At 47.7% G+C, this 12,403-nt stretch overlaps 1 protein-coding gene across 3 annotated transcripts in view; it reads left to right on the top strand.

Moving 5' to 3' along the window:
- FBXL20 (F-box and leucine rich repeat protein 20) overlaps positions 1-11,009 on the top strand; it is a 34,626-nt gene extending 23,617 nt beyond the window's left edge. The window contains exons 7-14 of one of the 3 annotated variants that reach the window (XM_030466098.1): positions 77-203; positions 2,163-2,237; positions 3,545-3,675; positions 5,092-5,152; positions 5,666-5,710; positions 6,821-6,877; positions 7,894-8,106; positions 8,485-11,009. In XM_030466098.1, coding sequence (XP_030321958.1) covers positions 77-203; positions 2,163-2,237; positions 3,545-3,675; positions 5,092-5,152; positions 5,666-5,710; positions 6,821-6,877; positions 7,894-8,106; positions 8,485-8,592 — 817 coding nt within the window. In that variant the 3' untranslated portion in view covers positions 8,593-11,009. The remainder of the gene's footprint in view (positions 1-76; positions 204-2,162; positions 2,238-3,544; positions 3,676-5,091; positions 5,153-5,665; positions 5,711-6,820; positions 6,878-7,893; positions 8,107-8,484) is intronic. The other 2 variants (XM_030466097.1, XM_030466096.1) reach the window with 2 other exon arrangements.
- Positions 11,010-12,403: the final 1,394 nt, after the last annotated feature.

Raw genomic sequence — 12,403 nt, 5'->3', positions numbered from 1 at the left:
GTTGGGGCTTGGAGTGGGATTTCTTCCCAAACCAAAGCCAAGTTTCCACCTGTTTTTTTATCTTTCCCCTCCAAAGTGAGGGATGCCCACTGCTGGAACAGCTGAATATCTCCTGGTGTGACCAAGTGACCAAGGATGGCATCCAGGCCCTGGTGAGAGGCTGTGGGGGACTCAAAGCCCTGTTTCTGAAAGGCTGCACCCAGGTACGGCTCCACGCAGGGTCCTCATCCTGAGCACCAACAGCTGAGACTGTGGGGAGGAAATCTGGTGGATTTTGTCCTATTTCTAGAAATGTTACTTTTCTGAAAATCACTCACAGGCTGTCTGCTGGAGATTAACTGCTTGTATTGAAATTCTTCAGTAGCTTTGAGCTCAGCATGAGGTGTGTGGGGCAGTGAGCAAATTGCCCATCCAGCTGCAGAATCATCCTTCATTTTTCCCATGGGGAACACATTGAGCAAACTGGTTTAGAGCAGAGATAACTTTGTTATTCATGGCCATACCCATCCCTTTCTGAAGGCTCATCAGATTTTAGAAAGCATGGCAGTGCTTTCATCTGCCCTGGCTGAATTTCCTCTCCGTGCTCTTTGGATCTTCTGCTTTCCAAAAAAAAAAAAGCCCCATATGTGGGGGTCCTGCAGGAGCCATCCCTGCAGCTGGCCAGGAGCAGTTCCAGTCCCTCAGGTGGCTCCTGAGCTCTCACAGTGGATTTTGAAGAGGCTGCAGAGATTGTGACACTTGTACCTTGGGATGTATCAGTGGTGCACTCAGTCTAAAGGAGTTTTTGCCCCTTTGTTATGGTTTTTTCTCATTTAGATTAACTTCTTTTTTATCTTTACTGTCTTGTGAATCACTGGAAAGTCTGAATGTGTTAAACACTTCCATGTGTTGCAGCCTCACTGAGCTGTATCAGGGATGAGCTGGGATGTAGGGAACATCAGCATGGAGCTCCTTTAATGCCCAAGAGCTCTTGGCAAAGCTGTTTCCCCAGAAATGTGGGGGAATAATTCTTGTTTTCCTTACTGACATGGGCTGGGCTCTTCTTAATGCAGACAAAGAGGCTATAAAGGAGCAAACATTTAACTCAGAGTCTTCTCCTTGAAAAAAGGAGAATAAACTGACCCTGCAGGAGCTGAAACCTCTGAGCCAGAGGCTCCTCAGAGTTCCAGAGCCTCAAGGTAGAGCTGAGGAATGAGCTCTGCTCTGTTTGGTCCTTGTACCCAAAGACTGGCAGCACTCTTTTTTTTTTTTCCTTAAAGGTAGAAATGCTTTAAGGATGAGTTAATAAGTGTCCTTTTTTTATCTGCTATTAATTAACAGCTATTTATTTAAATTTTATTTTGCAAAACTAAAATAAATAAAGCATATTTCTCCTGTGCATAGACACAGAAAAGTCCTGAAAGGTTGTCAGGACAAAGCAGGAATCCACTGTTGTGTCCTGTGAGCACAAGGAAGCCCAGCTGTAAGGGCTCTAGCCAGTAGTTTTTCTGAATTTATATGTATTTATTTTTATTATACTACTGTTGGCTCTTTTATACGTGAGGTGGGTATACATGGCTGCAGAAATGACTTGATTAAAGATCTAACAATCTCAGCCTATTTTGAGAATTCAGGTCATAGGAACAGCTTGAGTTTCCAGTAATTTATGGAGCTGTGAGTCCTATTGATGGCAGTGCCTCCTTGGTATCAATTGCTTGCCATCTGTTCTTATAGGTTTCAGAATAGCAGGGTTTTTATCATCAGAAAGCAACCTGGGCATGGTTGTGCTCCTCACACTGAAAGAGCTTTTTGAGTTTTCCAGTATTGCCATAGAAAACCAGTGTTATTTCTAGGCCCTCACTAGTGAAGCATTGCTTTCATTCCTGTGAATTGGTGCTGATTTCACTACTTGCTTTGCAAGTGAGGCATGTTGGGTCAGATTAGCTTTTTTTTTAAAATCAGTAGCTTGGTATCCTGGGTTTTTGAACCCTGTTCCTGAAGTGATGGGGGGAAAAAAGCATAAAAAAAAGGCATGGTGTGTGTTTTGGGACAGCAGTGCATTGCCCTCCTCCCTCAGAGCTGTAAGACCCAGAGATGCTTTATTGGTTTCAAAGCTTTCTTTTGAAGATTTCCTGAAGTTTTAACAGGTTGCTTCACCCTCTGAATTCTTTTTTTCTTTGCAGCTTGAGGATGAAGCTCTGAAATACATCGGTGCACATTGTCCTGAACTGGTGACTTTAAACCTTCAGACATGCTTAGTAAGTAAAGCTGCCTCTGCTTGCCCAGCTGAGCCATCGTGCTGCATTTTGAGGCCATTTCCAAGCAGAGAGGGATGTGGGGATGCTGCTCCCTCCCCACAGCATCCTCAGCACTGCAGGCAGAGCAGGGTTTTATTTATGAGACTTTTTTAAAAATAGTTGTTGTGAAGCAGCTTTTTTAGTAGCATTCAGGAATGCTGAGTAAGCCCCCCAAGACAGGGTCATAGAATTCACTCTGTCAGAGTTGTTTGTTTGTCTCTCTGCCCTGCCCAAAGGGCTTCTAAACTCATTTCCAGGACTAGCTGGAAAAATTCCTTCCATTGGGCTGGAGCATCAGTGCAGAGATCCAGGCAGGCAGCTCCTCTGCCCACTTTATAAAGTTGAACCAAGTGCAGCTTCCCAGCAAAGAAAGGTTCTCACCCAGTTCTGGTGCAGTGCCACAAACTCATATTTATGCCAAGAAATAAAAGGGAAGGAGCTCTTTGCACATCCAGTCTGTCACAGGGAGGAACCCAACAGCTTCTTCTTTCTCCATGCACTGGCAGGGGCTGCAGGGCTGCTCTGTCCCTCTCCCATTTCAGGAGCAGCTTCACCAGTTAGGAGACTGGCCAGAGACTGGTGCCCATCCATCAGAGACTGGGAGGAGCTGGAGTGTGGGCAGGTTCCAAGAAAAAAAACCAAACAAGGTTCTTGGTTGCCTGCACTGAAGACACCGAGTTCTGCTCAGTTTCTTGCTCAGTTTCTGTTCCATTTCCCTCCAGTGTTTGGGCTCTCAAACCCTCCAGAACTGGGATTTACTGGTTTGAAGTCAGTCCTGAGGCTGGGGCTGTTCTGGAGCCTGATGGCACAGAGCAGCCAGACCCCTCTGAACACCTTGGGGTGAATTTAAGGGGATTTGGGCTGCAAATCTGCCTCTCACCATTCAGGTTTTGATCCCAAACAACTGAAACATCTTTTTAAAAAGCTGTCCGTGAAAACAACCTCCTGCTGCTGCTGCTTCTGGGGGTCACTTCAGCCAAGGGCTTTCCTGGGCAGGCATCCCCAGGAATGCACAGGAGGATGCTGCTCCTGTGCCATCCCCGTGGCCCCAGCTCAGGGACATTTCCCTGCCTGTGGAATCACTTTCAGAATGGTCACAAGTCACTTCCACGGGGCTTGTCCTGCTTCAGCTGCCCCACTGAAAAATTGGAAGACATTTCTGGGTTGAAAGCAGCAGAACTTGGAAGCCTGAGAAGGAAAATCTGCAGAGCCTTTCACCTCCACCTCCGTTGTTATGGCTTGTGATGTTGTTATTGTTTTTCTTGTAGCAAATAACAGATGATGGTCTCATTACAATATGCAGAGGATGCCACAAGTTACAATCCTTGTGTGCTTCAGGCTGCTCTAACATTACAGATGCCATCCTGAATGCCCTGGGACAGAACTGCCCCAGGCTTAGGTAAGTTGTCCCTACAGAGTGACCCCAACCCCAGTGCCCCCAACCCCAGTGCCCCATTGCATGCTGAGCAAAGGATCGTGGTGACATGGCCATGTCATCATTGGAGCTGCTTTAGACTCTGAAAGTCTGAAATCTCTTTATCAGAGGGATTTTTTTTCCCCAGGTTTTAGCTGGGGGGTGTCTGTAGTTTTGCCCAAACTTCTGGTTTTAAAGCTGTGTGAGTAAAAGAGTTGTAAAAGAGCTCCCTGCCATGGTGCTCTGCACTCAGGAGCAGCCTCCTTTTACACCATGGTGTAGCTGCTTTTGTTCTTTTGTGCAAACAGCAGTTGAGGGCAGGTTACTTTGTCCTGAGAACCTAAAATGCATTTAAAGGCCATTGTTTCACTTGCCATGTGACATTAACAGGGTTTTCATCATGATTTTCTAGCAGAAGGAATTTGTGGAAGCTTTCACTCTGCGTGGGCTCCCAGCCACATCTCTCCACGTGCTTGGTTTTTATTTTTTGGCCTTTTTTTAGGGCTTTTTTTAATTATTATTAGGACAAGTTATTCCAGGAAGACTTCACTATAATTCAGAAACTGGCCAGCTGCAGGAAGAAGTTTTATTTCCTGACATCTCTACCAGCTGAGCAGCCTGTTTTAAATGGCATTAAATCCCTGTTTTCCAGGGCTAAAGAAACCACCCCTGATTTCTGTGCTCAGTTTGCTTAAAGAAATTGGGACCCAAAGTGCAGCACTGGATGGAAACCAGTTTTGAAAGAGGAAGGGAAAACTTCATTTCCAACTGGTTTCTGTGTTGATGTTCAGCTGCAGCCTGCCAGCATCCAGCTCCATGCAGGTTTTATTTGCATAAAACAAATGATGCAAGGCAGATAAAACACAGATAGGTGCAGACATATCAAAGCAGATAAATCTGTTGACATTGTGAAGCAGCAGCTGCCAGGAAAATGACCTCTTGTCACAGAAGCAAGCAGTTCCCCTCTTAGAAGACCTCAGGTTCTTCTCTCATGGCATCAAACCTTTTTTTCTTTTCATGCCAGGTCCTGTGTGACACCCTGAGAGCTGTGCTGGGGGTGGAACCCAGAGGAGGTGCCCTGGGGAGGTTGTGGGGTGCCCAGCAGTGAATGAAGGGGGATCCTTAGTGGGATCACTGGTGGGATTGGAGCTCCCTGCCCCGTGGTGGGATGCATGACCCTGGGCATTCCCTTTTAGCCTGATTCCTTTATTTTTATTCTTTTTTTTTTTCCCTGTGACCTACACTGAGGTATAGAGGGTGGATGCTGTGTGCAAAGTCTCCTCTCAGGCAGCACAGCCTAAAAGGGGGTCAGATTTTTCTGGGTTGCTGGAAGCTTTTAATGAAACACTCTGCAAAGCAAAAATGACTCCACCATGGTTATTATAAATTCTTTCTGTGCAGAATATTAGAAGTTGCAAGGTGTTCTCAGCTAACAGACGTGGGCTTTACCACTCTAGCTAGGGTAAGTGCTCATCACTGCCCCTTCATCAAGTGTCTTTGCTTTTTTCCTGATCAATAACAACCAACAGCAGCTTTCTTTTGAATGTAGGTTTTTTAAAAACATCCTTTTGGGCCCCAATTTGAAGTGGAAGCTGTCAGAAAAATTGGGTTGTGTGTAATCTTTGGCATTGTCCTGGCCCACACATCTACAAGGATGTGTATCCAAACTACTCCAGAGTCACAGACTTTACTGGTTGTTTTTTTCTAGATGTTCTGTACAGCTGACCCTACCTTTAACCTCCCTTATTCCCTGTGAATAAAAACCCTCAGTGTCTTTAAATGAGTGAAATGGCTCAATTTCCTTTACTATACCTGGTGGTGCTCTTAAAGAAGCAGCAAAGCATCCTTTTAGTCATGATCTTTCGTGGAGAAAAAAACCCTTCATTTTTACAAAGGGCTCTTTTGTGTTGTGTTTATATTTGCTGGCTGAACTTTGCACTTAAGTTTGTGTGTTGGATCTTTTGTTTGTTCCCAGAACTGCCACGAGCTTGAAAAAATGGACCTGGAAGAGTGTGTCCAGGTAGGAGGTGCCACCTCTGGCTGCCACTTCTTCCTTTTTTTAGCACAGTTTGGAAAGATGATGGAAAAGCAGATTGAATCAGAACTTGATGTAGGATCCTGAGCAAGAGGATCAGATATCTTTGGATAAGACAATGCTGCTTGTGTAGCTTGAGCTTTTGTTCATATTTCCTAGGGATGAATGCTGCTGTAAATGAAATATTTAATAGTTGAAGGTCATGTAAGAGATGTGTGATGGGCACAGGACAAAGTCCCAGAGTGAGATCCCTGTCCATAAACCAAGGGAAAGTTTGTGCTACACAGATTGCTACAAATTCAGGGCTCCCAGTGTTCTGTAGGATCTGTGCCATGAGCTGATAACCAGTCCAGAGGGGCATTTCCAGTTGAATTTCCCTATGAAAAAGTCTCTCACCCTAAGGATGGGTTGGAAATTAATTCAGAGGAAGACAGTGGAGATAATAGGGTTTTGTTTGAGGACATGAGGACAGCAGGACCCTGGTATTCTGCACTTCCTGATGTTTACAGGGCAGAAATTCAGGAGCTCACCAGAGGAAATGACAATAGTCCAGACAGGAAGGGATTTAAAGTTAACCCAAAGAAAGGAAGGAGCAAAATGAGGCTGTGCCCTTGGCTTGGCTGCAGTGAACAGAGAGCCCAGCAAGTTCCCTCCTGGATGCTTTAAATTGAGTGGAGTTTCTGTCTTCCTGAAGAATGAAGAGGAACAAGGGGTGGGGGTTTGAACACCCCTTGTGCTTCCAGAGCCAAACATTGAGGAGACCTTGGGGTGTTGAAGAGGTCTGGTCCCTTCCTTCTTTGAATTGTGAGCTTATTCCATGAGAGCTGCTTAAGGGAGTGCAGGGAAACAGCAACATTTCTGCCACAGCTGTCCTTTAGGGAGCTGATTTCTGTAAGGGGGTGGGAAAATCTGTACATCTGAGATTTAGTCTCATGGGAGATGAGTTCCTGAGGGTTTCAGGAGAGTGGCTGTGGGGAGCAGTGTCCTGGATTGGGGACAAGTTTGCAGTTTTTCTCTTGCAGGGGGGAAGAACATCCTTGTGCAAAGCACCCAGCATGAAAGGGCTGTTTCTGTTTTTGTTTTTTTCCCCTCCAGATAACAGACAGCACATTAATCCAGCTTTCCATACACTGTCCACGGCTTCAGGTTCTGGTGAGTATCAAAAGTGAGACTTTGAGCATTTTCTTTCTCTAAACAAAGGGATTTTGAGCCCTGCCTGTGGGGATTTGTCTCTGACTTCATAGACGTGTTGTGAAGGCTTGGAAGAACTGGGATAGAAACTTGACCCTGAAGAACCCATTGTCCCTTCCCTACTGATAACACTAATCCTGTGCCAGGCACCCACAGCTGCCTGAAAGTGAATTCTGGGACACTGGATTCTCCTGGTCCCAGCAAGCCAGACAAAACCTGTCTGCAAACTGGGCTGTCAGGGCATCTGGAGGAGAGGAGACTGGAGCCCTTCTAGTGTGGAGCTGGGCAACCAAGACCTGGAAAGGTTGCTGGCTCTGGCAAGGAATGTTCTTCTTGGTCTCAATTTCTGGGACTTCCAAGTCTGAGTCTCCTCTGGATCCCTTTTTGTGTTGCTCATCATGGGAAATCCTGGCCTGGGAGGTGGGGGGTGCAGTGGGTGGGTTCTCCTGAGCAGCCATCCCTGCTCTGCCCCCCAGCAAACCAACAGGGTGATGCCAGCTCAAGCCCCACTTCCTCCTCAAGAGCTTCTAAGATGCAGCCCCACCAAAAAAAAAAAAATTTAAAAAAAGCACCAAGTAGGTGGTGATGTCTTGGTGTCTTCCTGCTGGTTCTTGGACCTGATGGGAGGGTCCTTCCCTCCACGTGTAAGGCCACAGATTTTACAAAGGTGTTTTTTTCAATAGCAGGGGTATTTCTTTTATTTCTGTGCTGTCCTCCTGGCCCTGTGGGTCTCCTCTTTCAGCAGCTGCCTTTCCCCTTCCCTTCCAGCTCTGGGTTTTCCCCTTGCAGGCACCTTGGCCATTGGGATTCCAGCCCGATGCCTGGAATCCGGGGAGCAGCGATGGCTTTGGGGCAAGGAGAGCCTCAACCTCTACCCAAAACCCCAGTGTGGCAAACGTGGGGGGCAGCTCCTCCCTCACCCCCCAGTGTCCCCAGGCAGGGGATCAGCTTCCCTAACGTGCTGTGTTTGGATGCAGAGTTTGTCCCACTGTGAGCTGATCACAGACGATGGGATCCGTCACCTGGGGAACGGCGCCTGCGCCCACGACCGCCTGGAGGTGATCGAGTTGGACAACTGCCCCTTGATCACAGATGCTTCCCTGGAGCACCTGAAAAGCTGCCACAGCTTGGAGAGGATAGAACTCTACGACTGTCAGCAAATCACCCGGGCAGGGATCAAGAGACTCAGGGTAAAGGGAATCAATGAAATGAAAACCCCGCTCAAGGCTGCGGCTTGATCCGGTGGGAGGAGGGAGGGATGAGGGTTTGAGCATCCCATGAGGACCCATGGAGGGATGGTGCTGGTTCTTAAAAGTGCTGTGAGAAGCATCGTGTGCTGCTGGTTCTTAAAAAGTGTTGTGAGAACCCTCGGGTGTGAAATTGGGAAGCTTGGGTGGGCAGGAGGTGGGAGGGATGGAGGGAGGGGGGGTGATGGCTGTGTCACGGGGAGTTTGGCTCTGGGTTTTGTGCTTCTGTTTAGAAGAGAAGTGAGGCAGGGCTGGCTGGGGATCTGTGGCTCTCACTTTGCTCTCTGTGCCACTTCTCACCTCGGTGTTTTCTCTTTCCAGACCCATTTACCCAACATTAAAGTCCACGCCTACTTCGCGCCTGTGACTCCACCTCCCTCGGTCGGGGGCAGCCGGCAACGCTTCTGCAGATGCTGCATCATCCTATGACCCTGGAAGGGGTCACCCCTGCAAACTGAGTATTTAATTTACACCTGTAGAGTTATGGTGGACACCAGTATCTCCAAGGAAAGCGATGCCAGTCTCCTTTGGGAGGGCCAGAGAGCAGGAGGTGGTGTGGGACCCCCCTACCCACCCCTGCACCTTACATATCCCACCCCTTCCAGCAAACTGATGAACTTGGCAGGCTGGGAGCTGGAGCTGGGCTGGCTCTTTTCCCCGTAGGTGGAATTGGTGTAATCCTGAACCATTCCTACTGGGCATGCTCAGATAAAACCCATGCGGTAAGGAGGGGGAGGGTTTTGGTTTGGTTTTTTTGGTTTGTTGTTTTTTTTTTTGCCAACCCAGGATGCCCTGGTTCCTGCTGCTGAGGTTGGAGTAGTAACAGGAATCCTTTGAGAGGGGGAGAGGAAAGGAACATGCTTTAACCCTGCACCCCTTGGCCAGAAGAAACAAAAACAACAAAAAACCCCGAACCTGAAAATCCCCACAAATTGGGGTTATTTGGGGGTTTTAGGTTTTTTTTTGTGTCCGTTTTTCAGTGAGGGAATGAAACAGCAGCTGTTGTGAGCCACAACTTTCTTGTGCTTCTCTGCTTCCTGTTCCTTGCTGACCACCCTGAGCATGCTCACAGTGAAGGTTCAGCTGTTTCCTCTGTGTTCTGTAGCATCCAGCTCGGAGGCTGCCGAGGTTGTTGTGATATAGCTTGAAATCTGTAATGTCAGGCTCAAGTTTTTTTACCCTCCCTACATCCTGCTTTTGGTTGGGTTTTTGGGGTTTTTTTTTTGTTGTTTGTTTTTTAATATTTCTAATTCAGTCATTCTTTGAGATTTACCAAGCAAAAAAAAGAGAGGAATTGGTAATTTAAACTTACCAAAAAAAAAAAAAAATAATAATAATACCTGGAAAGCTGAGCCTGGAATAACCCACTGGGAAGATTTTTAAATGGGAAGTGAGCTGCACTACAGGCTGGGCTCTTGGAGGCTTCTTGGCCTGTTTTTACCCGTGCTAGGGTGTCCCAGTTTGTATTTCAGTTTTTATCCCAGTGACAAAAATATAACTCTTGCTATAGGGAAACAGTTGTAGTCTCTGTTCCAGTGACTCTCAAGTCCTCCTGTCCTTTCCCTCTGACCCCTCATCCTACCCGTGAGGAAAAGCAAATTAGAATCAGTTTTACTCCTTGCCCTGATCACCAAATCCCAAAGTGGCAGCGGGAGGAGCAGCAGGGGTGTAAAACACCCTCAGGAATTGTCACCTTTTCCTACACCCAGGTGTGAGCTCTGGGGGATGCTCTGACTCTGCCACCTTTTGCAGGTAAGTGTCTTGCCCAGAAGAGGAACCATGGGGATGAGCTGGGGGGTTTGCTCCTCCCTCAGCTTCAGGGAAATGTTCACAGCAGTTGGTTTGGGGCCATTTCAGGCAGGATTAGCCCAGGTGCTGCCCACAGCCCTGGGAGCTCCAGTTGCAAACCTGAACAGATGCCAGGGGTGTAATGGGGCAGAACTGGGGCAGACCCTAAGAGGTTGGTGAAGGATGAGCTGGGGTGGAAGTGCTGCCAACTCCTCCACACAGCTCTAGGGATGCTTCTCATCCTCCAGGGGATGTGAAGCTGAAGAACCTTCTGCTGGGGGACACAATGCTTTGGGTTGAAGGGCCCAGGGGGTTTTTGGTGGGTTTTTTTTTTTCCCCTGTGGGTTTGCTTCGAGGCACTTCCCACCCCTCTTCCCTCTCAGGCAATCAGGAGGTTGCTGAGTGCCACCCAAGCTCTGTCCCCTTCATCTGCAACCTCAGATTTCCCACCCCATCTGTATATGCTTAGCCAAGTCTTGCAGCTGCAGAGTCTGCTGGGAGGAACTGTGCTGTGGTTAAAAGGATACTGTCAATTCCTTGCCTGTAGAGAGCTTTTAATCCCTTATATTTATTCAAATCCTCTTTAGCACCATGGATTCTCTCTCTCTCTCCTCAACGAGCACGTTCCTAGGCATCATCTGCAGAGCTCCTTTCTCCCATGTGCAGGGTGGCAGAAGATAAAGGTGCTTCCCAAGGTGCCAGGCTGACCCAAAGGGAGGGTGTGGGCAGCACCCCCAGGAATTGCACAGCTCTGGAAAGCACTTGGTGCAGTTGATGCTGTGGCAGGGGAGAGCTAAAATGGATTTGCAAGCCAGGGTGTGTGGCTGGATGACAGATTTCCTTGTAACAGAGTGGAGTTTTCAAGGGGAAAACTCAAGAATACAGAACCCAAAGCTTTTTTTTTTTTTTTTTTTTTTTATTTTTTATTTTTTATTTTTATTTTTTCCAAACAGGGTGACAGCATTAAAGTAGCTCAAACTACTTGACAGTGTCCTTTTAAGTCAATTATCCGTCTTCAAATGGACTCTTCCTTATGTTTGTATTTATAAATACCAATAAACACCATTTTCCAAGCTGTGTCTCACTAGAGAAATAACTTTGTAGAGCAAAAAAAAAAATACTTTCTGTCTGTGGCAGGGGGCTGGGAATGCTGCAGTGGGATGGGTGAGGGGTTGATCCAGTGGCTGCAGACAGGAAGGGCCCAAGGAAGGGCTTTGTTGTGTCCTTGTTTTGGGGGTAAGTGATGCAAAATGGTGGCTCTGCTGATGGAAGGTTGGGTGAGGAGCAAGCCCTGACTGAACATCAATTTACACAACTCCTCCCTTGTGCCAAATGGTTCTGGTCCAACCCCTGCTGGATCAGCTCCTGGAGTAACCACCTCCAGGCTCTTCCCCTTACCTCAAAACCCAGGGTGCACCCCAGCCCCCCCGAGATGTCTCTGCAGATGTTCCCAGTGTGTTCCCACCTGGAAAAGCCACGGCTTGTGGACCCTGGGACCCTTTCAGCACCTCCCATGGTGCAGCCCCCCCCAGAGCTGCCCCCATCCAGCACCCTCTTGGGGAGCAGATGGGTGCAGAGCCAAGGGACAGCTCCAGGGAAACCTCCTGGGGTGGTGCTGGGGAGGTGTGAGGGGATCTAATACAACAAAAAATCCAGGTTTTTCAGGTGTTTTCAGGCACACAACAGCAGTTTTTACCCCAGTTCTCTGCCTGCTCCCCACCAGGACAGGGCAGGTGTAACACTGGTGCAGTTGTGACACAGAACAAACGTTTCTAGCAAATTCCCATTTTCTAAACATTCTTGTCATTCCCTTTTTTATTTATTTTTTATTTGGCTCTTTTGGTCATGGCTGGCCCATGGTGTTGTGGTTTGGGGGGCAGAGTTTGGTTTGGTTTTCTTCTTTTGGTGGGTATGACAAGGTTCTTCACTGCAGTGTAGTGGGAGTGTACCCCAAAAATGAGCTTTAGAACACCTAAAGGAGGGTTGGGTGATGGTGTGGGGGGGGTATTTTTAGGTTGGGGATTTTTTTTTTTCATCTTTTGCTTAATTTTCTGGCATCCAAGTGTCCTGGCTGCTGTTTCTCTTCCCTCGTGGTGCTGGAGCCTGGCCCTGGCAGGTGCTGATGTCCTGGTGCTGCAGCTCAGGGACTTGCAAAGGGACAAAAAAAAATGTTGGGGGGGAGAAGCCACTTTTCCTTTTCCTTTTCCTTTTCCTTTTCCTTTTCCTTTTCCTTTTCCTTTTCCTTTTCCTTTTCCTTTTCCTTTTCCTCTGCTCCTGCCCTCCTGTGCCCCCCAGGGCTCCAGTCCAGAGGGGACATCTCAGCACAGGCTTCATCAGGTGCCACCTCCCCTGTCCCCAAGGGGTTGGCAGAGCCCTCGGTCCCTGCTCTCCCAGTGGATTTTGGGGGATTTTTTTACTTATTAAGAGATGAAGACATCATCCCCTGCTGGCA

The sequence above is a fragment of the Calypte anna genome, chromosome 27 (assembly GCF_003957555.1).
Source record: "Calypte anna isolate BGI_N300 chromosome 27, bCalAnn1_v1.p, whole genome shotgun sequence".
Taxonomy (NCBI): domain Eukaryota; kingdom Metazoa; phylum Chordata; class Aves; order Apodiformes; family Trochilidae; genus Calypte; species Calypte anna.
Note: the sequence above shows the minus strand (reverse complement) of the source record. Positions and strands in the feature narration are given on the sequence as shown.